The sequence below is a fragment of the Protomyctophum bolini genome, assembly GCF_963924005.1.
Source record: "Protomyctophum bolini genome assembly, chromosome: 17".
NCBI lineage: Eukaryota > Metazoa > Chordata > Actinopteri > Myctophiformes > Myctophidae > Protomyctophum > Protomyctophum bolini.
In genome coordinates, this window is record NC_137878.1 from 38,550,947 (window position 1) to 38,576,777 (window position 25,831).

The window sequence follows — 25,831 nt, forward strand, 5'->3', positions numbered from 1 at the left end:
CAGTCAGTCAGACAGACAGACAGACAGACACACAGTCAGTCAGATAGACAGTCAGACAGTCAGTCAGACAGTCAGTCAGTCAGACAGACCGACAGACAGACAGTCAGTCATTCAGTCAGTCAGAAAAACAGACAGACAGACAGGCAGTGGGAGGGGTCAGTATAAAAGCAGACAACTCTTCAGTCAGAGTTCACAGTGAGAACAAACAGCCACTATACAACAAGTGCTTACATACAACCCCCTGCGACTAACCATGGCAACAAGGTACGTTTACAAAGCTTATACTTATGAATAAAAGTTCACAGGTCACATGTTTACATGTGTTTATCTTTCATAATTATGTGCATTATGTTAATACATTATAAAGTGCGTATGTTTGTTTGTGTGTGTGTGCGTGCGTGCGTGCGTGTGCATGCATGTGCGTGTGCATGTGTGTGTGTGTGTGTGTGTGGGTGCAGCCTGTCACAGTCCAAAACGCTCGAGTGAGTCGGTGTTGGTTTACGGGGAAGAATTGTCTATAAGTTAAAAGAATAGGCTGTCTGTGTGAGCGGGACAAAAGCCACGTAACCAGAGCCCACCACTCCGACTGGTATTGATGGCTCCACTGGTTGTTTCCGCCATGATGTCAAAAAGCACACGTTTAGCGCACTTTGTAAAAAAAATAATTAAATAAAGTTAAAGACTGCAGAGATTTTTTTTTAAACTTTTAACCGCGTTTATAAACCCTCCAGACTTTTTAGGAAACTTTAAACCCGAGTTGGCTCCATATACTGTGTACTCGGAGGTCTTATATTTCCAAGCGCTGCACCTGATCTCTTTGCCGAAAAAAATAGCAGATCTACAAGCTGTTGTTGGGGTCGGCTATTTTTTTTTGGCTAATGTCGCTGCCAGAACGTGGATGCTGGGATTGTATAATAATTCAAAATGTTTGTTTTAATGATACTTTCATCTCAATTTCAAAATGTTGTTTTATTTCTCCATGATGTTGTATTGGTCAATAGAATAAACTAAATTATTCTCATCGTGTCCTGGCGATCCAGCCGTGAAGTAAAACGCAAGATAAAACTATTTAGCTTTAATGTTCCGGTGGAAAGAAAAAAACAAAAAAACACGGTTGTTCTTTGTTCACGACTTTTGGAGAGTCTGGAACTAATGGGCTGTGTGTGTGTGTGTGTGTGTGTGTGTCTCTGTGTGTGTGTGTGTGTGTGTGTGTGCGTGCGTGTAGAATTGCTCTGGTGATTTGTGTCCTGTTTGCTGTAAGCCACGCTGCACCGTTCACTGGTGAGTTCCAATTCTCCTTCCATTCTGTTTGTTCATGAATGCATTCGCTACTTTATTCCAAAGTATAAAAGTATTAAAAGGTATAAATAATATGTTATCCTGCACCATTGATGTTAGTGTGCGTGTGCGTGTGCGTGTGCGCATGTGCGTGTGCGCATGTGCGTGTGCGTGTGTGTGCGCGCGTGTGCGTGACGTGCGTGTGAGATTGCTTGAACATTCCTGCATGGTGTTATGTAATGTTTAGGACAATAATCTCACCTGCGTTTAATTGATTAACGTTTCATTTTAAAGTCACGCCGTGCTCACTCTTAGAGTTATAGGTTATGTGCATGTTCTGTTTCCGCTACGACATTTATTTTAATGTTGTCTTGTAATATAGTTGTCTTGTCATATAACATTAAGAGTCAAATAATTATCCTGCATAATTTATAAATTATGACTACGGGGGGGGGGGGGGGGTCAGGACAGATTTGGGGGAGGGGTCAGCATAAATTATCGATTTAAATAGTTCTCCGTCTGGACTCTTCAATCCTTGCATTTTTTATTATTATGAGACTTATTTGATGTAATGAAGAGATATTAAAACCCATTTTGGGCGGGAACGCCTTTTGGTGTTGGCATCATGTTATACTTTAGCTATTGAAAAATAGCAGATCTACAAGCTCATAGCGCGCCACCGAGTGGCACGCTGCGAGCTTGTAGATCTGCTATTTTTGAAAAATCGAAGAACGACTGACACAGAAACATAGCTTTTTCAGAAAAACTGTCAGGATACAGAAGACATTTTTAGAATCTGATCTCAGGTCAGAATGGGTTCACTTTATGTACTAGTATAGACAGTAAGACAGAAGTGCTCGTGAAATATTGGCACAGGGGCAACTATTGTTCCACGTCATTTCCATTACACGTCTACTGTACACTAACACCCCCGCGGGCAGTGGTATAAAAGTAACTAAGTACATTTAAATACTGTACCTTGACCCGAGATCAGATTCTAAAAATATCTCCTGTATCCTGACAGTTTTCTGAAAAAGCTATATGTTTCTGTGTCAGTGGTTCTTCGATTTTTCAAAAATAGCAGGCCTACTGTACAAGCTCATTGCGCGCCACTCGGTGGCGCGCTATGAGCTTGTAGATCTGCTAACACCAAAAGGGGTTCCCGCCCAAAATGGGTTAAGTACAAGTTTTTTTAACCCATTCTGACCTGAGATCAGATTCTAAACATGTCTTCTACATCCTGACAGTTTTCATTCTGACCTGAGATCAGATTAAAAAAATGTCTTCTATGTCAGTCGTTATTCGATTTTTCAAAAATAGCAGACCTACAAGCTCATAGCGCGCCACTCGGTGGCGCGCTATGAGCTTGTAGATCTGCTATTTTTAAATAGCTAAAGCATAACATGATGCTGACACCAAAATGGGTTCCCGTTCAGAATGGGTTAATTGTTTTACTTCTTCTGTTACTGGAGTATTTCTTATTTTCAATACTTTTCCTTCTATACCTCACTACATCTCACTTACATAATGTGGGACTTTTTACTCAATCATTATATACTTTAGTTACTTACTAGTTACTAATTTGGTATAGTCTGGCATAGCCAGACAACTGTTCCACAAACAATCTCCGAATGCTATATGACCAATTGGCAATTGATCTGGCCATAGCAAGACTACTAATTTGGCCAAGTTGGAATAAAAAAAAACTCTTAAATTGTCACTTTAGAAATGTGCAGATACACCCATAATGTACCTACTGTATATACACCCATAATGTATGTGTGTTTGTTTACTGTTAGTGAGTATAAGAAAAACAATGTTATGCAAATCATCTGAGGATGATTCACACATCCTGACCCCCAGGTTGAGAATACAATTGAATATAAATGTAATATTTAATTATATTATATACACCTTATTTAATGATTTTTGGTCATCATGATTCACCAGGGAGACTGCATGGCATGGCTTGGTTCCAAGCTTTAAATAAATATGTGTCTGATATCTCTACTGGGGGGGGGGGGGGTGCGTTGGGTGCAGCCATTACTGAGGCATAACCATCAATAGGCATGTAACGATTCACTCAACTCACCATACGATTTTTCACGATATTATTTTAAAGAAAGATTACTGTTTTTTTAATTGTATATAATTTATCTTCCCCCTTGAGATTTTTTACTTAACTACATTGCAAAAGAAGTAGCATTACTTTTGACAGTGCAGAAACATAATTGCCTTCCTTGATGAGCATCAACGACCATCATCACCTGGGCACAGTCACAGACACACACAGCTCCTCTCTACAGTCACAGACACACACAGCTCCTCTCTACAGTCACAGACACACACAGCTCCCCTCTATACAGTCACAGACACACACAGCTCCTCTCTACAGTCACAGACACACACAGCTCCTCTCTACAGTCACAGACACACACAGCTCCCCTCTATACAGTCACAGACACACACACACACACACACAGCTCCCCTCTACAGTCACAGACACACACAGCTCCCCTCTACAGTCACAGACACACACACAGCTCCTCTCTACAGTCACAGACACACACAGCTCCCCTCTACAGTCACAGACACACACACAGCTCCCCTCTACAGTCACAGTCACACACAGCTCCCCTCTACAGTCACAGACACACACAGCTCCCCTCTACAGTCACAGACACACACAGCTCCCCTCTACAGTCACAGACACACACAGCTCCCCTCTACAGTCACAGACACACACAGCTCCCCTCTACAGTCACAGACACACACAGCTCCCCTCTACAGTCACAGACACACACAGCTCCCCTCTACAGTCACAGACACACACAGCTCCCCTCTACAGTCACAGACACACACAGCTCCCCTCTACAGTGCTCTATACTACTGAAAGTGACTCTCATTTCTCTCCTAAAGCACTTGAATATGGTGGAATATGACTAAAGCTCACATTTCACATCACACTATAGCCCGCCCCGAAAAAAGAAAAAAAAAATCATATCGTCAGGATTAATATATATCGATATACGATATATCGTTACATGCCTAACCATCACTGATTAGCTGCACCCTAACCAACAGGGCACTGCAGCAGCTAATCAGTGTTGATTACAGCTCAGTAATGGCTTGCACCCAGCCCAGCGCACCCCTCAGTGGATCCGTCTATAGGTGTACTGTATTTGTAGTTACTGTACAGCAGGGGTTATAGATCAGCTATTTTTGCTATATTTGAATTGAAATACTTTTTGCTTTTTTTAAATTAGAATCCTGAAAAGTAACCTTTTTATTGATTTTCAAATGCATTTAGTTTTAGTTAAGATAACTTTATGAACTAAATACAAATACATTGGACACAAAAAGACACATTAAGTAGGCTACTATATTCATTTAATACTAGTCATTAAGTATAATTATAGCGGGTCATGTTTGCATGTTTGGAATTGTATAACCGCTGAAATCAATAATATATCAGTATTCTGATATTAACCTGCGGGCCGCATTAAGTGAAAGTGGGGGCCGCATGTGGCCCCCGGGCCGCCAGTTGCCCACCCCTGCTGTATAGGTTAGGTATGGTACTATAGGTACGTCTCTAAATGCTTTGATGAATTGAACAAGGTGGACCCTCTTGTAAACAAGTGTAATGCTTTATTGGGTCGTCCACTCACAGTTAACAGTCTTTGAGTTGTGCTTGAATTGTACTGTAATTCTGCAAACTGTTAATACATATTTCAATCAATCAATCAATGGTGCATGTGTAAATGTATGTTTTCTCATGCCAATAAAGCCCAATTGAAAATTGTGTAGATAGTTAAAGGCTGTAATATGGGTGTTTGTCTCCCCCTAATGGACAGACTATGGACAGACTATTCCTACACTATTCTTGCTGTACTTTACTTTATTTTTTATTTTATATCACTCTACCACCTGTGGTCTGGGGACCACCAGTGGTCCTTGAGGAGGTTCCAGGTGGTCCCCAGCTAAATGATGCAGAATGGGTAACCAAATGGACCATTTTTTAAATCTTTAACTCTTGAGAGTAGGGTCCATTTGGTTTCATTTTACACTCTCAAAAGGTAAAAGGCTTTATATCATCAAATGGTGGTCTGTATACATACGTGGCTCATCAACTGCAGAATAAATATTATGATATTGATATGAAATGGGTTGAAAACCACGGTTAACAAGGGTCTCTAATCATTCACTTCTCTCCCCTCTCTCTCTCTCTCTCCCCCCCCCTCTCTCTCTCTCTCTCTCTCTCTCTCTCTCTCAGAACGTACAACAATCCCCTCTGATGATGGTGAGTTAACGACAGTCACAATAACTTCCTTCATGCTCAGCAGAGAGGAGGAAGTATACAGAATATAAATGTGTCGATAAATGTTCGGAACATTAAAAAACATGCATGCTGTCAATATGTCTCTGAACGCACGCACACACGTCGCACACGCGACGCACGCATGTACATACGCACACACACGTACCAGAGGGCCAGGGGCTGAACTTTGATCCATTACACAATTGATGACTCACTCACTTGAAGTGCCATGTATTCATTTTCTTGATAGTCATTAAGTTTAATTATGACACCATATCTATCAAAATGTTATATATTTCCACCAGATTTTAGTTGTTCATATTCATAACAACCTTTATTTCTCTTCTTATTTATAGATATATTGTCTTTCACGTCAGGATGGTAATGATCATTAGCAATACAAACTTCCCTCGGTCCCTCCACAGAGTTGTAAATAAATGTAGAATTATAATGCAGGACAGATGTGGATATTCAATTTTTAAAGAAAAGCCTCTCTCACACACTTGCATAATATGGTTGTCTACCCCTGGAGTATAGGCTTATTAGGCTATGCTAATACAATATAACTCGTGCAATTTGGGCAGTTGCATTTTGTCGCCTTGAGTCATTTGGATGATGTCAAAGGTCATGTGTCTCAGCTATAGACGCATGGGAGCTGATCATCTGAAACTCATTTTGACCCGTTGGTCAAGATGAGCAAGCAGGCCAGCCTCCATTAGCTCAATGGTAAAGATATACCAATGGGCAATTCAGTTATAGGTGGAGTGGGAGTAAAGGTGAATATTGTCTGAATAACATTCTTAACATTAGTCACGGAAACATGAGTATCTAAATAGCGGTGGTGTTCAACCAGTGGTCCGGGGACCACCAGTTACGTTAGATGTAAATGTACGTAGAAATATAATTGTTTGTTTGCCTGATGTGGTCTCTCCTATATGGGCACCACATCAATACAACATGGAATTGTGGACACAATAATCTTATCCAACGACAACAAAAAGTCTTGGGTCTGAGAGGCTATAAAAGCTCATCAAATGGTGGTTCCGTGGCTCAAATGCCAAATAAATAATGGACCTTGATATGAAACGGGTTGGCATAAGGTGAACAAGTAACCAACAAACATTTGCATAGTATAATTAACAATCTTCAAAATATAGGCGTCCAAAACAATCCTCAAAATACGACTTTCCAAGTTGTGTGGGGTGGGGTATAGTCATAAATAATCTCTTGTGATTGGTCGAGTGGGGGTTGGTGCTTAGAATGGAGGGTGCTGCGTGTGGTGCAGGTACAACTGGAAATACCACATGACCAAGCACAGTATGCACTTATGCAATAACTCCAAAGCATGCAATTGTGTGTGTCTGTGGGCGTGTCTGTGTGTTTGTGTCATTGTTGAGAATTACTGGAAATGACAGAGACAGACTATATAGGTGCAGTTGCCAGTTACTGCATTACAATGAAGAGTTGTTATTTACTGTACGACAGGTAATATGTGGTTTATAATAACACAGCATCGTAGAGTATATATACCTTTAAAAACAAAAGGTGAATGTTTGTAAGGTTTGTATATATAAGGTCAACCACACCGATGCAACCTGAGTTGACCTTAAAACTGTTTTGTTGCAAGGAGTTGCAACACACAAGAGTGTGGTTTGGGCATTGCTGTCTGTCGCGTTCACACGGGCAGACGCAACGAGTCAACGACGCAGTCTACCATCCATAGTCATTGGAAAGCCCGCAGCGACGAAGCTATACAAATACACTGTGTAGCTTTGCATCTTTGCGTCTCTCTGTCTGTGTGAACGCAGCATTACGATCGAAAACATTACGTTATGTATTTATTAAAGTCTCGCCACAGACTGATTTGTGGACCTCTGATCAGGAGTTTGTGCACGTGTTAAAAACCATGTTTTTGGTAGATCAGGGACATGTGTGGACGTAGCAGTGCATGCATTTATAGTGCAGTTCATACTGTAAAATGCATCGATAGTGCAGTTCATACTGTAAAAGGCATTTATAGTGCAGGTCATACCGTAAAATGTCAGAGTGGATGAATGGGTTCCATTTACTGTGCTACAGTGTTGCAATTTAGCTCACCGTTGCCACGGAGACTGACAGTTGTCACTGTGTGTGTTTCAGTCAAAGAAGCAGCAGCAGCTCTAATAGACCACCTGAACCTGAATGCTGGTAAGACCCTGTACACGCACACACACGCACACGCACGCACGCACGCACGCACACACGCACACACACACACACACACACACACACACACACACACACATGCTGGTAATACAACTTTCAACTTAGAACAAGCAGTGGGTTACTGTACGGTAGGCATTCCTGTAGGTTATACCAGGAGGTATCTACGGTACAGTAACCTTTTCTGGTTTATGATCCGGTCGGGAGCGGAAGATATCGTTACGTCATGTTGTAGTCATTGTTTTGTAGTCCTCAGGCCGGAAACCCTCAAAACCAGAACTTCCTTTCCCCTCAAACCGGGAACAATAATATACCCTTCCCAATAAAAGCGTGACTCGCTCTTTCTTAGCCTTCAAGCGACGAGAATAGAATTTCTCCCGTGAGATACCAAAGGTATACAGACGCTAAATAGTCTCTAAATACCAGCTCAGTGGCCTTGTGGTTAGAGTGTCCGCCCTGAGACTGGGAGGTCGGGGTTCAATCCCTGGCTGGGTCATACCAAAGACTCTAAAAGTGGGACCCAGTGCCTCCCTGCTTGATACTCAGCATCAAGGGTTGGACATACTAGCGTCATGTACAGGGGGTGTAGTTGTACATCAAGCTGCCTCACGCTACAGAAACAGGAGATAGGCTCCTGCCCTATGGGCCTCATGGCTTGGCAAGGCTACTACTTACTAAATAGTCTCTGGAAAGCACACTCACATTCATATTTGTTTAGTGTTTTAGAAATCAGCGAAACTATATGCTTAATTATTGGGAAGGTATTATCCTCCCGAAAAGGATAACACGGTAATTTAGTAAGACAGACACAGACCAGGCTTTCCTCCGAGTGGAAAGTCTGGTATTAAACACGAGGTTAATGGTATATGTAACTAATACAAAAATGTTGATAAACCTGCACTGTTTTTTTTTTTTTACAATGTTAATGATTAGCCTATACTTTGTTTTCATTTAGATCGTGATGAAGGCACTACAGCTGCAAGCATCCCTGTAGGAGACAATTCAGGTTTGACACTAATGTAACTAAATACCTAGTACCTACCTATAGAGGGTCGCAGTCCCGCCCCCTTTCAGAACGACGAGTGGCCCAGGAAATTATTCTCCATTCATTTTATCCATAGGCTTTTCAGAAAGTATTTATTTAAAGACGGTTACGCCGCGGACAAAGCCAACTCGGATCGTGACAAATCATGACAATAATTACAATGTTTTGGGCCGATCAAATAATTTATAAGAACAAAAACAAAACAAATAGTGTTGTCTCCTGGCTTTATTTTCTTCTGTCTAATGATTTGATCGGCCCCAAAATATTGTGTTCATTGTGATGATTTGTCACGATCCGAGTTGGCTTTGTCTGCGGTGTAACAGTCTTTAAATAAATACTTTTTGAAAAGCCTATGGAGAATCATTTCCTGGGCCACTCGTCGTTCTGAAAGGGGGCGGGACTGCGATGCTCTATACCTACCTACCTACCTACCTGTGTTCATTTTGTGACTAAAACTATGGCGAAAAATGGCTCCATTTATACACGTATTATTTCCAAAATGGTATAGAGCCTATTCGCTCAAGTTGGCACAGAGCCATGTATTTCCTGCATGGGAAACAGAGAGCACTAGAGTGTTGTTTTTTTTTTTAAATTTCTTTTACTTTTATTTTATTTATTCAAGAGTGGATAAAAAGACTATACATTCAGAATGTATTCATATCATGAATCCTTTCATTCAGGTTTTTGTAACAGAAGCCCAGGGGAAAGTATTAAACAGACATATAAAATATAAAAATAAAACTCAATCCCCTATCCCACCACTCTCCCCCCCCCACACCCACAATCCCAAAGGATAGTCGTAAAAAAAAAGTCTGGAGAAAATAAAACAATTAAATAAATATATCTACAGTATATTATACACATGTACACAAAAATACATGCATACATAATTACTAAAAAAAAAAGCAGATTTTTCATAGAGCAGATTTAGTTTGTGTTGTGGTTTGGTGCTGGCCGAGCCATAGGCACAGTTTGTGTGTTGTGGTAGAACGTCATAAACGGGCCCCAGGTCTTGTAAAACTTTATGAACGCATTCTGACGTATATATATTTTAGCCGGGCTTGATAAACCGGTGGCAGGCAGTAAAGTAAAGTGAACATTCTAAAGTTGTATAACTTTAGTTGTTGTGGTATATTTTGTCACTGGCAAATAGCAGCATAAAGGCCAGGAAAGACACACTGTGAATGGAATATGCAGTGTGCACATGTGTGTCACATGTGTGTCACATGTGTGTCTGTAAACTTCAATAGAGTCTATGCAAACATGCACCATTTTGGAAATAACTCTTCATACGTCTGGGCCTCTTCCAACCTCCTTCACGGGTGTTATCAATGATACTAATTAAGGCTCTGTTCCATTTAGTGTACTAGTGTTTAGTGTACATTAGTGGTTCTCAAACTTTTTTATTTCAAGGACCCCCGACCCCGTAACCGAGTACAAATGGGACCCGTAAGACAACATTACAATGTAATGTTGTCTTGTACTTTATTTAATATCAAAATAATATAGACTATACAAATAGGCTAATTATAATGCTATGGTGGAGCAAGGCGTGATATGTTTTATTTATTATATCATAATTATAGGCCTGCATATAGTATTGCTGCATGCAGGGTTCGAGCAAGCCGGAGAATCTGGATAGAATCCTGTAGTGTGTGATGCCCTAAGACATATATGTCAAACTCAAGGCCCGGGGGCCAAATCAGGCCCGTGAATGTCTTTGGCCCGCGGGATGATATTTAATTAGTATTAGAACTGGCCCTCTGGTATACTGCACGGACCACCATAATACTACAAGTCCCACAATGGTATCGAGGGCCCGCAAGCACAAGCACGCGTCTTCTCTTCACTATTGATCAGCAGTGAAAGTATATCACTTGGTGGTCAACTTTCAGCTACCCCTCTCCCCAAATATGTCCTGTGTGTTGAAACACAGTCCGGCCCTCGACCACTGTATATTTGAGTTTGACATCCCTGCCCTAAGATTATCTGCTAAGATTATCTTGTAACTATAGATTATCATCATGTAGTGTGTGATGCTATCTGTCTGTCTGCTCATCTTACATGTCTGTCTGGTTTTCAGGGCCTGCAGATGACACCGGTGAACAACCAGGTGCGTGTGTGTGTGCGTGTGTGTGTGCACGTGCGCACGTGTGTCTGCGTCTGTGTGTGAGTGCGTGCGTGTGTGAGAATGAGAGAGAGAGAGAGAGAGAGAGAGAGAGGGCTTGCCGACTTCGGATACAGCTGACTAGTTGGACTCGTTTATTAAACGTTTAATTCATTTTAACAAATTAAATCTGCACAGACTGACACCTCTCCAACTGCACATCAACGCACTACTCAGCCAATCATAGTGGCAGCTACAAACATCAACGCACTACTCAGCCAATCATAGTGGCAGCTACAAACATGCAACGCACTACTCAGCCAATCATAGTGGCAGCTAGTACAAACATCAACGCACTGCTCAGCCAATCATAGTGGCAGCTACAAACATCAACGCACTACTCAGCCAATCATAGTGGCAGCTACAAACATCAACGCACTACTCAGCCAATCATAGTGGCAGCTACAAACATCAACGCACTGCTCAGCCAATCATAGTGGCAGCTACAAACATGCAACGCACTACTCAGCCAATCATAGTGGCAGCTACAAACATGCAACGCACTACTCAGCCAATCATAGTGGCAGCTACAAACATGCAACGCACTACTCAGCCAATCATAGTGGCAGCTACAAACATGCAATGCACTACTCAGCCAATCATAGTGGCAGCTACAAACATCAACGCACTACTCAGCCAATCATAGTGTCAGCTACAAACATCAACGCACTACTCAGCCAATCATAGTGGCAGCGACAAACAACGTATTCAGGCCTGTCGCCATGCTCAGGATTCTTTCAATGTCTCTCAAATATTGGTTAGAAAAGTGTGTTATGAAGCCTTATAAGCACATTATATTGCATTATAAATGTGATTACAATGCATTTACAGACCAGTACCTTTAACCCATTTGGGCCCAACGTCAAAATTAAAAAATGTCCTCTAAATCCTGACAGTTTTCTGAAAAACCCATTTTCAGTCCTTCTCAAACATATTCATGTCAAGGACCCCAAATATGACATTGGCCGCCGACCCCCATCTGAAAATAGGTTGTACCAGGGACCCTCCCAGTAGCAAAGATTTGAGTAAAAAACTCGCTCTGTAATATATTCAAAGACGTCAGGCACATTTTCACACATTTTCAAAAATCGCAGACCTACAAGTTCAAAGTGCGGCACCGAGAGCTTGTAGATCTGCTATTTTCCTTTATTTATCGAACATTGGCAGCAATATAAATCAATTGACGCAACGTCTCTCCGCTCCGCAGGTGTGACAGACTCGCCACAGGCAGACAGCGGCGTAGACAGCGTGACAGTTGACAGTGGGACAGACAGTGGGACAGACAGTGGGACGGTTGACAGCGGGACAGACAGCGGGACAGACGAGGAAGAGATAGAGCAGTTAATCGACGAAGAAGAGGAGGCGGAGAGTCGAGAACTGGACGACAGCGCCAACGTCCTGGACGACGACAGCAGCGAAGAGGGCGAACAGAGCAGCCACGAGAGCGACGAGGAGCTGACCGACAGTGACAGTGACGACGACAGCGATGACAGCGACGACAGCCAGGGAGACGATGCGGGGGAGGCAGCGTCGAAGCAAGGAAGTCCAGAGGACACGGGGTCGGACGAGCAGACAGGCAGCCAGGCGAGTGAGACGTCGGACGACAGTGACACCATGGACGACCAGAACGACGACAGTGGCCCCGCAGGCGAAGACGTCACCGACAGCGCGGACAGCGACGACATGCCGGACGATGCGCAGGAGGTAGCCGATAGCGACGATAGCGCCGACAGCGACGACATGCCGGACGACACGCAGGAGGCGGCCGATAGCGACGATAGCGACGATAGCGATGCCGATAGCGACGATAGCGACGCCGATAGCGTAGACGACGCGAAGGACGACAGCGATGCTGCCGACGACGTCAGCGAGACGGGTGAACAGGAGGACGATGATGACAGCACCGAGGCACCCGAGGAACCCGAGGAACCCGAGGATTCCGAGGAGCCCGAGGACCTGCTGGAGACCAACGCGACAGACGACCCAGAGGACTCCGAGGAACCTGCCGACCTGCAGGAGACCAACGCTACAGACGACAGTGACGAGCAGGACGACGCCATGAAGGACCTGGAGACGGTGGTGCTCAGTGTGGGCAGCGAGGCGGGCGATGTGGGCGACGACAGCGACATGACCGGCGACGACATGAACACGAGCGAAGCAGCCGAGGAGGATAGCTTAGAAGAACCCGAGGACAATGACAGCGACGACACAAGCGAAGCCGCGGATAGCTTAGAAGAACCAGAGGACAGTGACGACAACAGCGACAGTGAGACAGATAGTACGGAGGACAGCGAGACGGACGACGTAGACGACAGTGATTCGTCAGATGCCGCAAGCGACGATACTGACGACATACTGACCGACGACAGTGATGGTGACGATATCGGTGACGATGCCAGTGACGATGCTAGTGACGATACCGGTGACGATGCTAGTGACGATACCGGGGACGATGCTAGTGACGATACCGGGGACGATGCTAGTGACGATACCGGGGACGATGCTAGTGACGATACCGGTGACGATACAGGTGACGATACCGGTGACGATATAGCGGACGATACAGGTGACGATACCAGCGACGATACGGGTACTGGGGACGACGCAGCAGTGATATCAGTAGTAGATGCCACGGTGGTGGAGCCCAACGGAGGACAGATCAACTCCGCCGAAGCCGAAGGTCAGTATTTTGCGACACTATAATTAAAGCCCTTCTCGTCGTGTGGAAACATAATTATATCCAAAAATGGTTAACTTTTCAGGATTCAAAAGTATAGGCCTGTAGGCTACAGCAGATCGGCCAGCTCGAAACGAACACGCATCTGCTACCGTTGATGCTTCTGTGTGTTGCTGTATTAGTATAACCAAGTATAGGGCGTTGATTTACGAGGAAAGAATAGAAAAAAGTTAAGTATAAAATATGGAGATACAAGGTTTCTGCTTGATAGCAACGATACACGTTCTGGACTGGAGGAGTCAGACGGGGACACCTTGTGTCGGTCTTCATTAGAATGTACGTTTCACAACACAAACCATGAATTAGGTATATAGACCAGTTATTAGTTTACAAACACTACGGGTGACTGTTTCATGTAATCAATTCCCAACAGATCTCCAAACCTGTTGTTTTGGAGAGTGCTGGTTTCAGTGAATTCAATCAACCTCTTCTTGTGTTGTTGGCTAGTGAGGTGCACCCAAGGAGGCATTTATACTTCATTGTCCACACAGTATTGCACGCAGAGAACAGCTGATATAAGCTCACATCACGTCTCGGATGCGACTGTTGTGAGCTGAGAGGTCTGCGTGCGCGACACCATCGAGGGACGGAGCATACATTGCAGCTGCGCGTGCATTCATGCACAAACAGGCTCTGCTGCCGTGACTGCGTTCTTATGACAGCGACAGGTGTCAGGGAGGTGTGGTTTTGGAGACAACTGCTTTGAATTGCCATTATTGTTTGTTTACACACAACAGAAACCAAGGATTATAAATGTCAAGAACGAGAGATAACAATAAAAATCCTAATCATTCTGCCTCCACCCAGATACTCCAGAGCGTACGCAGGCAGCCGACCTGCCTGCGTACTGTTCTTGGCACCAGGTTTTACTAGTCCCATATCTGATTACTACAGTAGTCCATATCTGATTACCGTGGAATTCCTGCCTGGCGACAACAAAGCAGGAAGTAGAATAATTTAAAAGACCGGGCGAGCAGGAAGGTTGACGAAGGGCTTTTGAGGAAGATGACGTTGTGGGATAACAGCTGGAAGCTATGCATGACACACACTCACGCCCCACAGGCCCACGTACGCACACACACACACGCAATTAAATTAAAAGCCATACATGCACTTGAGACGCACACACGACACACATTCTTCAGTTGGTATGAGGAAATGCCATTTAAATGGAAGGCCAAACAAGCACACGCACACGCCCACGCACACACGCCCACACGCCCACACACACACACACACACACACACACACACACACACACACACACACACACACACACACATACACACATTCTTTCCGTCTGACAGTTTCGCCTTCCTTTTGTCCCTGCTTTAATATAGTTCCTGCTCATCAAACAACAGGCGCGTTGATCATTATGATCAACACTTGACTGACCCATGTGGTTCCAGTGTGAACGCAGCATGGTCAGGGTCAGGGCAGACGGAAGAAGTATAGCCTACTCACATGATCTTTACTTAAGTAAAAGTATCTACGTTGCTCAATTCAGTATTTAGATATTTGCCTGCCCTGCCTATAGGTCATAGGTCATAGGTCCTCACTAATAATCATGAAAGAATGGCACAAAGTCTGCCTAATGATGATGTCACTGGAAGACGTTTTTTTAAACTGCCCACAGCCCTACTATGAGACAAAGAAAAAGTGGTCCTTTAAAGTTTCAATATTTGCATTATCAATAATACCTCTACATGTTTTACTTTACATTCTTAAGTCAAGTGCAGTAGTACATGTAGGCTACTTATAGTTACACCATAGTTATTTAGTAAATGAATGCCCTACTGGCCTACGTGATCTCACTACAGCAAACTGACGCATTTCGAGCTTGTAGATCAGAGATACTTTCGCTATATTTGAATTTGAATCCTGAAAAGTAAAAGTTTCGGACATAATGAGATGAGGTTGCCACCCGACATTGATGAAGGCAGATGCATCATTTGTTTTATGTCCTTTAACCCATTTAGGCCTGATGTCGAAATGTCTTCAAAATCAGTTTTCTGAAAAACCATATGTTTCTGTATCAGTGGTGCTCAATATTTCATGTCAAGGACCCCATAAAATATATGTAATATGCCTCCGCTCCCTCATCTGAAAATATGTTGTTCCATCGTCATGTCGCTGGCTTCAATTGACAATAAATTGTATTCAACATAATGTTTGCGTGTGTTGTTGATGATGTCATTTCCTGTTTACAGTGGGGAGTGACACGACAGATGACGCCACAGACAGCAGCGCAGGTAAAGCCCCGCCCACAACACAAAGCTCCTCCCACGACATACTGTAGTTCTAAAACGGTCAAATTCTAACGTTGCTAAATTTCTGAGATTATATATAGTGCTCTAAATATATTGTTTATGTTTCTCTATATGACATTTACAGGTTTGAATTAACCAAAAGCTTTTGTTAGAGCTTTTCTCATTTCTTACAGCTGAGCAAAGTTTTGTTGACTGAATTTTTATAAATATTTATTTTATTGTATTTTTAATACGGCCGGTATATACAGTGTTTATTCAGCATAGTTCTTACATTCCTAGGGCATCTCCCGACTTTCTTCACAGGTGCTACGATACTAATTAAGGCCCTGTTGTACAGTATATACTTTTACACTCTCTTAAATATCTATATGTGTCCATTTTGTTACCAACTCTTATTCACTCATCATTTAGCTGGGGACCACCTGGAACCCCCTCAAGGACCACTGGTTGAAAAACCACTGCTTTATAGAGTTTTGGCTGTAGCTGCTTTAAATAAAGTACAAAAAAAAACATTAGACGACTGCCAATGATAACAAAGATGATTAAAATGTTGAACCTTTTGCAGCTGTGACTAAGCCCATGTCTTAGCAGGGAGGAAGGAGTCCTTAGTGTGAAACACACTGAACAGGTAAATACATGTACACACACACGCACGCACAAAACAATTCCACATTTTCAAAACATACAGTATCTAAATACTGAATCAAGCAACATAAAACACTGTCTTTAGTGCAAAAGCCTGAAAATGATATAACTTTTGAAATATCCTTTTGACTTTGATCCTCAGAGCCATGCTGGTGTCCTCAACACACAGTCCTGTCGCCATGACTACATCATCATCATCATCATCAAAAACAACATCAACAACAACAACAACTTAATGAGACAATCTAATTTGTGAAACCTGTCCTTAAAATCTGTCTTTGTCCGTCTCTCTCTCCCTAATTTTGTCTCTCTGTCTCCCCCCCATCCGTCTCTCTCTGTCCTCGTCTGTCTGTCTGTCTGTCTGTCTACAGTCTGTCTGTCTCTGTCGCCATGTGTCTCATGCTGAATGTTTGTAAATCTAATGTTTGTAAATCAGTTTTCGATTGTTTTTAGGTTGATAGCGTTACACATTACTGACCCCTATACTGTAAGCATGCACGCACGCACGCACGCACACACGCACGCACACAGAGGATGTTGTTGTCTTATTGTTCGTTGTAAAACAAAATTGAACAAAAAAATATGTCGGAGACAGAGGAACACCTTATTAAAGACTTCCCAGAGAATGAGCATTCACTCACTGTGTGTGTGTGTGTGTGTGTGTGTGTGTGTGTGTGTGTGTGTGTGTGTGTGTGTGTGTGGGTGTGTGTGTGTGTGTGTGTGTGTACCTGTGCACAATGCATGTGTGTGTGTGCGTAGTTCGCAAATGTCAAAAGAGAGATTAGACGTTTCCAAGACGGATCCAAACTAGTGAAAATAGCAGATCTACAAGTACACAAGCTTGAAAATGCGTGCTTGAGTCCATCCGTCCATCTGTTATACCTGCTAATCTCCGGCACCGTTAACCTGGTCGATGCCAAATTTTGCACACACACTCCCTGGATGCCAACGATGAACCTCTGTTCCAGAACAGCCTGTTATAGCGCCACCAGGAGGCCAACTTTTGAAAAACATTTTCTTTGATATTGCTCCTCCAGATTCTGTCCAAACATCCCGCAAATCGTTACACACTATCTCTATAGTCATGTGTTCAAGACGGATCTGTCTGATATTTCATATTCCATCCTAATTCGGTGGCGTGCTATGAGCTTGTAGATCTTCTATTTTTCAGTAGCTAAAAGTATAACATATATTTAACACCAAATAATAACAATAACAAAAACACCAAAAGAGGTTAAATAAAGATCACCTATGTCCGCCAACCCATAGCGAAAAGTGTTGATTTGAAATAAATGGCACAAATGGCTGTAATGGAGAGTTGTGCCTGTATGGTCCAAGGAATATAGAAACAATATGTTTTACGTTATTCGTTATTAAAGCCAAAATGTGAAGTGGACGGTTATAGCACCACCTTGAGGCCGATTAGAAGATCTTTGGGTAACATTTCTTCCTTTGCCTACTGGGGATGTGCTTGCAAAGTAGCCTGGCATCACACGATGCTCCAAGGTATCAGTCTGGACTATAGGCGTATGAGGCGTCTGCTAAATGCCTAAATTGTAAATTGTACTGACAGCAGTTGAAACGCAGCCACTGATTGGCCCATAGCTCTGGTCCATAGCTCTAATGCCTTGGCATTTAGAGCTATGTTACCGTTGATGACTTCCGGGGCTCATGCAGACCAGCCTCTCGTCTTTAGCGTAAATAAAAATAACGTTTTTTGCTTCTCACCGATACCAAGGCGGGTTGTGTCATTAGAAAGCCTGCTTTCCTTATAGTGGAAGCAGTTTGAGTCGCCCACCACACGTATAAAATGTACGTTTTTGGCCAAAAAGGGATAATTATTCCCCCGGGGGAAAAAAAAAAACTTTTAGTTACTCCACTGCGCCCTCTACCGATATTGCCCAGAGAAAACCCTCATAGAGAATATTTGTTCTCAGAGTGCTTTCACACCCGCCTTTGTATTGGTGAGAAGCAAAAACGTTATTTTTATTCACGCTAAAGACGAGAGCATTGCAAAGTGCCACTGCAATCAGATGGTATGTGTGTATAATTATAATTATTATTATTAATTATATTATTTGTGGCATATATTGTTCAAAACAGGTCACTTTCCAGAAAACTTCCTGGAAGCCAACCACAGCCAATCAGAATGGAATATGAAACAGATTGATTGATTGATTTGATTGATTGAACATGTTATTAACAGTTTGTAGAATGGGCACAGTTCAACGAAAGTACGGGTCAATACAAAATCTGGGTCAATTCATCAGAACATGAAAATAGACATAAAAATATACACTTCTATGCAACCAGATAAATCAACATATACACAATTAAAAAAGAACGTGCGAGGTAAAAAATGGCCTCCTGGTGGCGCTGTATCAGCTGGGCCACGTGAAAAACGGTGCCGAGAGTAGCTTTTCAGAGACAAAGGGACGGACGGACGGACGAACGGACGCGCGTGCGTGCGCGAGTGCGTGTGTGCGTGCACTCGCAAGTCCAGGGGTGCCGCAGCCCACAGCATACTTTTATAATATTTAGGATTCATCAATATCACTTCAGCTTAATTACTTTAGACCATGAATCTAAGTTGCACTGTACTTGGTTTGTACTATATACTCAACAGTAAATAACAGCAAATATTATGTTATATGGGTCCCCTGGAGGATGATCCTTTCAAATTTGTTTCAATTTGGGGATCCTTGACCAGACTCATAATTCCATGAAGGCCCTCTCTCTCTCGCCTAGGCTAAGTCTTGGGTCTTGTCCTATAGCTCCGCCCCTATCGTGCGTGCACCCAAACTATGTGCAGACTTAGGCGCCGCAACTGGGATGTACGGCAGATATCATAATAGCCTGTGGCAAATATGCTAATAAACATATTGGGGAAACTTAACAATCAGGTTCACCAGTCCTTGCATAATGACCAGGTGCAATTTCACATGGATTGACAACCTGGACAACCATTTAGCTACAGTCTGGGATGGCTCAGGATAGAAGCAATTACAACTGGCATTGCTTTTTAAGATAGTCAAAGAGGCATTAATGGCCTCAATAATACCCTCATACCTGAGTTGACAAACTACTTCTCCAAAGTGAACAATTGCAAACATGGGGCAATTCTCATTATATAGCCTACTAATACTACTCTACATTTACAATTGGGATTAGGCATTTAGCAGACTTACAAGCAAGGACATCACAAGGTAATACATTAAATGCATAGAAAGAGTAGGATCATAGATAAACCGATAACCTAATATCAGTCTATAGCGGTATATAATATTGCATAATAAATCAATAAATTAATAATCTGTACATTGAACTATACACACACTATAAGATGCTATAAGTCAACAATGATCTGGCATCTGTCTATACATAACATGCCTAATCTAAATGACATTTGAGCCTTTTCATAAGCCGAGGCAAGCAGTGTTACTCTGCCACAAAAATGTGGAATGCCCTGACACATGCCCTGACGAGAAGAGAAGAGAAGAGAAGAGAAGAGAAGAGAAGAGAAGAGAAGAGAAGAGAAGAGAAGAGAAGAGAAGAGAAAGTGAACAAACTAACAAAGGTTAAGTGTTTGTAAGGAGAGGGGGTAACGAGAGGGAATGAGAGCCAAAGGAGGAGAGGAGAGGAGAGGAGAGTGGAGGGGAGCTGAAGGAGTGTAAGAGGAGGAGAGGAGAGGAGAGTGGAGGGGAGCTAAAGGAGTGTAAGAGGAGACGAGGAGGGAAGGAGAGGAGGAGGGAGACGACACAAAGGATCCTCACAGCTCAGCACAAAGAAGCACTTCCTGCCAAGTAATGCTTATTTGTTTCCTGCTCCCTGATTGGTTGATCAGTTCCTGACCTGAGCCAATAACAGCCTGACCTTACACACACAAACGCGCACGCACGCACGCACACCAAAGCACATCTACAAATCTAGTAATCTACATGCACACAAACGTGCGTGAGCAGCCGAACACACACGCACACACACACACACACACACACACACACACACACACACACACACACACACACACACACACACACACACAGAGTTTGCAGCAGGAAGAGAAATATCAGCCTTTCTTCAAGAAGAGTAAAAAGCTTTTAGGCAGCTAGATGGAAACACTGATATCTGTGAGAGAAACTTTACCTTTAACTTTAAAACCACTTTCCTCCTCTCTCTCTCTCTCTCCCTCTCCCTCTCTCTCTCCTGAGGAGTCAGCAAGTCCATAGATTGGCCCTCCTGGCTAATGGGGGTCATACAGGTGGACAGAGAATCTACCAAGAGAAAATATACAGTAGCCAAGAGTAAAATATACAGTAGCCAAGAGAGTAAAATATATACAGTAGCATCACAAGCAGTTTTTCAAGCAGTATAGCCTGTCATGATTCATGATACTGAATTATCACGATTATTTTTCATGTTGGTTTTATGGTCATTTTTGCAAGCGTACAACCACCTTAGCCTCACCAATAGCCATACTAATATCACTGCCTGCATTGAGCATTGCAAAGTGTGTGTGTGTGTGTGTGTGTGTGTGTGTGTGTGTGTGTGTGTGTGTGTGTGTGTGCGAGAGAGATTAAAAAAGGCTTTACTGAGGTGACATTAGCTGCATTATACAGCTTGCCAAAGATTCCTAATATCCTCTGCTCTCCTCTCCAATCCTCTGCTCTCCTCTCCAATCCTCTGCTCTCCTCTCCGCTCAAAAAACAAAGCAGTCTTGTATGTGTGTACTGGAGTCATGGGATCTGCATAGTGTTTATACTGCAATCATATTGACTATATTAATCAAGGATCAAAAGCTGATTTCAGACAGATCTACGAGCGGCCACAACCCTCAGTGACATGTGCTGGCCCAAATGTGCACTAGGCTATATGCACGGTAGGCATATTGGCAGGGAAATACATGCTAATACTATAATTAAGGCTCTGTTTCATTGGGGTCAATCGGTCTGGTCAAACGCTGCTACACTAAATATACAACAGAGCCTTGATTAGTATCATTGGTAATAGGCCTGGGAAGGTGATATACAGTAAGGCCATTTTCGTGCCAATATACTATGGCTGCCAATATAGCTGTTGTTGGGTATAGGGTGAGTAGACCATAGACCTCTGGGGCGCGTGTCTCTGTTGAAGGCAACATTTTTCCGAGATTCCTTGCAAAGCTTCTACACCTGACAGTTGGGGGAGTTTCCCTGGTTGGACGTAGCGCGTGGAAGGAACACGTTATTCCAACCAGTTCCTTTCCCCTCCATCAGGCGCCCCGGCTGGCCAGGGGGAGGCAGTTTAGTGACCAGGATTTCCAGGAGTGTTTTTCTTTCCTTTATTTCCCTCGTTTTACTTATAGAATAATTTGTGTTATGTTTCCCCCTTCGGTTTGTCAAATAGCCGACCCTCTCATTGATACCCTGCTGGCGCCGGGCCCCGATATGTCTAGACTATTGTTGGAACGGTCGGGGGCAGTTTTCAGGGTCATGGGCCAGAGAAGAGCCTTTAGCCCATTCTGACCTGAGATCAGATTCTAAAAATGTTTTCTACATCCTGACAGTTTTCATTCTGACCTGAGATCTATGTATTTTTTCCCTTTTTGCTTCCTATATGATGAATTCCTGTTCTGTTCTTTAACTACATAGAAGTGTCTATTTGTTTGTCTCTAAATGTTTTGATGAATTGAACAATGTGGACCCTGTTGTAAACAAGTGTAATGCTTATTGGGTCGGTCTTCCACTCACAGTTAAGTCTTTGTATTGAGTTTGTGCTTGAAATGTATACTGTAATTCTGCAAACTGTTAATAAATATTTCAATCAATCAATCAATCAGATTCTAAAAATGTCTTCTATGTCAGTCACTCTTCGATTTAAAAAAAAAATAGCAGACCTACAAGCTCGTAGCGCGCCACTCGGTGGCGCGCTATGAGCTTGTAGATCTGCTATTTTTCAATATAGCTAAAGCATAACATGATGCTAACACCAAAAGGGGTTCCCGCCTAGAATGGGTTATGAGTGCAGATACATGCTGATAATAATATCTGAGGTCATGGTGCAACTTGACACATTTCTGGGGGAAAAAGCCCTGCTGGCAGAATATCAAGGCATGGATTTCAGACGTTAAACGTCGTATAATGTCCTCCTCTCTAAACAGGCTCAATTGTTGGACCAGAGGCCAGAGGCGAACAGCTATAAGGTTTCAGGTCAAAAAGCACTCTTTTATCTCCAAGTGGACACAAATTGCTTGTGCCCTGCCTTAAGGTTTATATGGACGAATGTGGGTAGATAGATGGCCTCACGGAAGTAAAGATAGAAAGCCAAGATACTCCACCTGTCATGGCAGAGACCGTTAATGTATCCTGTCTCCATCAATTACCTTACATTGACATTTCAGTAGATTGTCAGTGCCAAGTGGACTGCACTGTATTTCCACACTCACTCCAGAGGGCCACTATATTACAGTACAGGCAGCGGTGGCCGAACGGTTTGCGGAGCGCTCTTGATATCAGAAGGTCGCTAGTTCGTATCCCCCGGACCGGCACGTTAAAATTACCACCGCTGAAGTGCCCTTGGACAAGGCATTGAACCTCTAAATGTTCTATGAGCAGGGCCTGGCTGTAAACAAGTTCTTGAGCTTAGTCCAGTTACCCTGGGTAAACATAGTACCTTTCCTTTCCTTTCCTTACACACTCACTTAAGAGTAGGGACGGAGCTCGTTTTATTTTTTTATTGATAACGATCAGGCTTATCGAGCCGGGTTCTTATCGAGCCCATTATCGAGCATTTTCTATTATTTAGAATTTGACCTTTATAACAATAAAATAATATTAAAGAAACTGTGAACTGGTTAATATGTGTATCGTCACTTTAAAAGCGTGATTTTGTTTACCCCGGACAGTGCTGGTGGGCAGGTTTCATTACACCTTTAGATCTACATGCTTGTGCCAGCATGAGTGATTAAATGTATTTCTTTATTTAAATGCCTCTTATTGTCTTGATTGTTTAAACATGACCTCATGGGCCCCTATATGCTCGATAACAGGCTTGATTATCCCAAAGCTTATTGATAACGGGTACTCAATAAGTTTGTTATCTGATTTTTTTGGTTTTGGTTTCGGTTATCGAGCTCCATCCTTACTCCAGAGGGCCACTATAGTTCCACACTCACTCCAGAGGGCCAACTCCCCTCCCCCCCCCTCTCTCTCTGTGTAGTGCAGCACTATCTCTCTCTCTCTCTGTTTCTGGCAAAAAACAGCGCCACTTTTGCCCCTACTGCTACTCATAGTCACACAGACACACATACATAGCCACATAGGTTAACACATGGGTTAACACGGACATTGCTGTTCCTTGGAGTGGTTGCACCACTCAAAAACACACCCACAGAGATGGCTTGTCCCAGGTCCCAGAATGTGGTGCTACACACACCCCTGCCTAGACCTATGGTGACCAGATTTGACTGAGAGACTGCCATCGTGCAAATTACAGCTTTTCACCAGAGGAGAAAAACTTTACATTTTATTTTTTCCCAAAATGTGTTTGGCAGACTTGTCACATATACTAGAGCATGTCTGAAATAAGTGCCAGAGCTGAAATCAACATGTAAATATGAAATAAATGTTTAAACATGTAGCTAGGTGTAATGTTAGAGACCACAGAAATGAACCTTTCAAGCCTGTTTTCTCAACTCGCTGTTTCTCTGCAAGACATTTACTCTATAAGCCATATCTCCTAAACTGGTGGGTCAAACTGAGTCAAACAACAGTCAAATTTAGTCACCTATGGTTTCCCCCACCGTCGGTGTGAGATTGGGTGAATGTAACATGTGTGAATACGGTAGTGGTGCTACTACTATTTATTTTAGACAAGTCGTTTCTTGCTTGGATGTGTGCAGGTGTCATGCTCCGAAAATAGCAGATCTACAAGCTCACAGCGTGTCGCTGCATGTGGATTCTCTGTCATGCAGCAGAGTATAAATCAAGGCATTATGATGCTACTTAAGGCCAAGATACATTTTAGTTGACTGTAGATTTATAGTCGATTAAAATCGTATATGTTTATATCCGACAGCAATTACAATTTAGGCATTCAGCAGACGCTCTTAATCCAGAGCGATTTACATTAAGCAGGGACAAAAAACATGGAAATTATGAATACATAAAAAAATAAATACATTAATCATTATCATGAATCATTTCAAATATGACTAAGAGTAAATGGAATGTTATTTTAAAGACTATGACTAAAACAAAAAATGTAATTTAGCAAATTTGACAAAACCTACGGACGATAGGGGTGGGCATGGTCAACCCCCCCCCACACACACACACACACACACACACACACCTCCCCTGTGTTACATTGGCCCACCCACATACACACACACACACACACACACACACACATACACACACACACACACACACACACACACACACACACACACACACACACACACACACACACACACACACACACACACACACACACACACACACACACACACACCTCCCCTGTGTTACATTGGCCCACCCACCTTCTCACTGCTTCCTATGCCCGTGAATGCATCCACTATGTTTATTCCTTCAACTGAATCAAGGCAGTTCATACACATTTAGAGTGTGTGTGTGCGTGTGTGTGTGTGTGTGTGTGTGTGTGTGTGTGTGTGTAGGCACGCACACACACTTGTCTTGTTTCAGTTATCAGTAAGTTTGTGATGCCCTCCTCTGGCTGGCTGCAGACATGCACTGTCTGCTTGTCATAGCCGTAGAGACACCAGCAGAGACCACTAGAGGCGCTGTTTCTCCCCTCTCTGCTAAGGTAGTATATAGTAACCATAGATATATATATATATATATATATATATATATATATATATATATATATATATATATATATCACACTCTGGACAATGGAGAGCGACATCGCTACGTGTCATCTTACTTAACCCATTCTGACCCGAGATCAGATTCTAAAAATGTCTTCTACATCCTGACAGTTTTCATTCTGACCTGAGATCAGATTCAAAAAAATGTCTTCTATGTCAGTCGCTCTTCGATTTTTCAAAAATAGCAGACCTACGAGCTTGTATATCTGCTATTTTTCAATAGCTAAAGCACGACATGATGCTAACACCAAAATGGGTGTATAGGCTACTTTCCCTAAATTAAGGCATAATTGCATT

The 25,831-nt window shown here is 42.8% G+C and overlaps 1 protein-coding gene across 5 annotated transcripts; it reads left to right on the forward strand.

The window, feature by feature from the left end:
- Positions 1 to 238: 238 nt before the first annotated feature.
- Positions 239 to 17,288, forward strand: stm (starmaker). Of its 5 annotated transcripts, XM_080788161.1 has the most exons (12): positions 239 to 264; positions 1,226 to 1,281; positions 5,552 to 5,578; positions 7,736 to 7,783; positions 8,754 to 8,804; positions 10,927 to 10,956; positions 12,218 to 12,714; positions 12,772 to 13,540; positions 13,577 to 13,682; positions 15,956 to 15,999; positions 16,583 to 16,645; positions 16,805 to 17,288. In XM_080788161.1, the coding sequence occupies exons 1-11, from the start codon at positions 254 to 256 to the stop codon at positions 16,603 to 16,605; spliced, it is 1,662 nt and encodes a 553-aa protein (XP_080644287.1). In that variant the 5' UTR covers positions 239 to 253; the 3' UTR covers positions 16,606 to 16,645; positions 16,805 to 17,288. The 5 variants fall into 5 exon arrangements, with proteins under 5 accessions (XP_080644287.1, XP_080644285.1, XP_080644288.1 ...); XM_080788159.1 differs by having other exon boundaries at positions 12,218 to 13,540; XM_080788162.1 differs by having other exon boundaries at positions 12,218 to 13,444; positions 13,541 to 13,682.
- Positions 17,289 to 25,831: the final 8,543 nt, after the last annotated feature.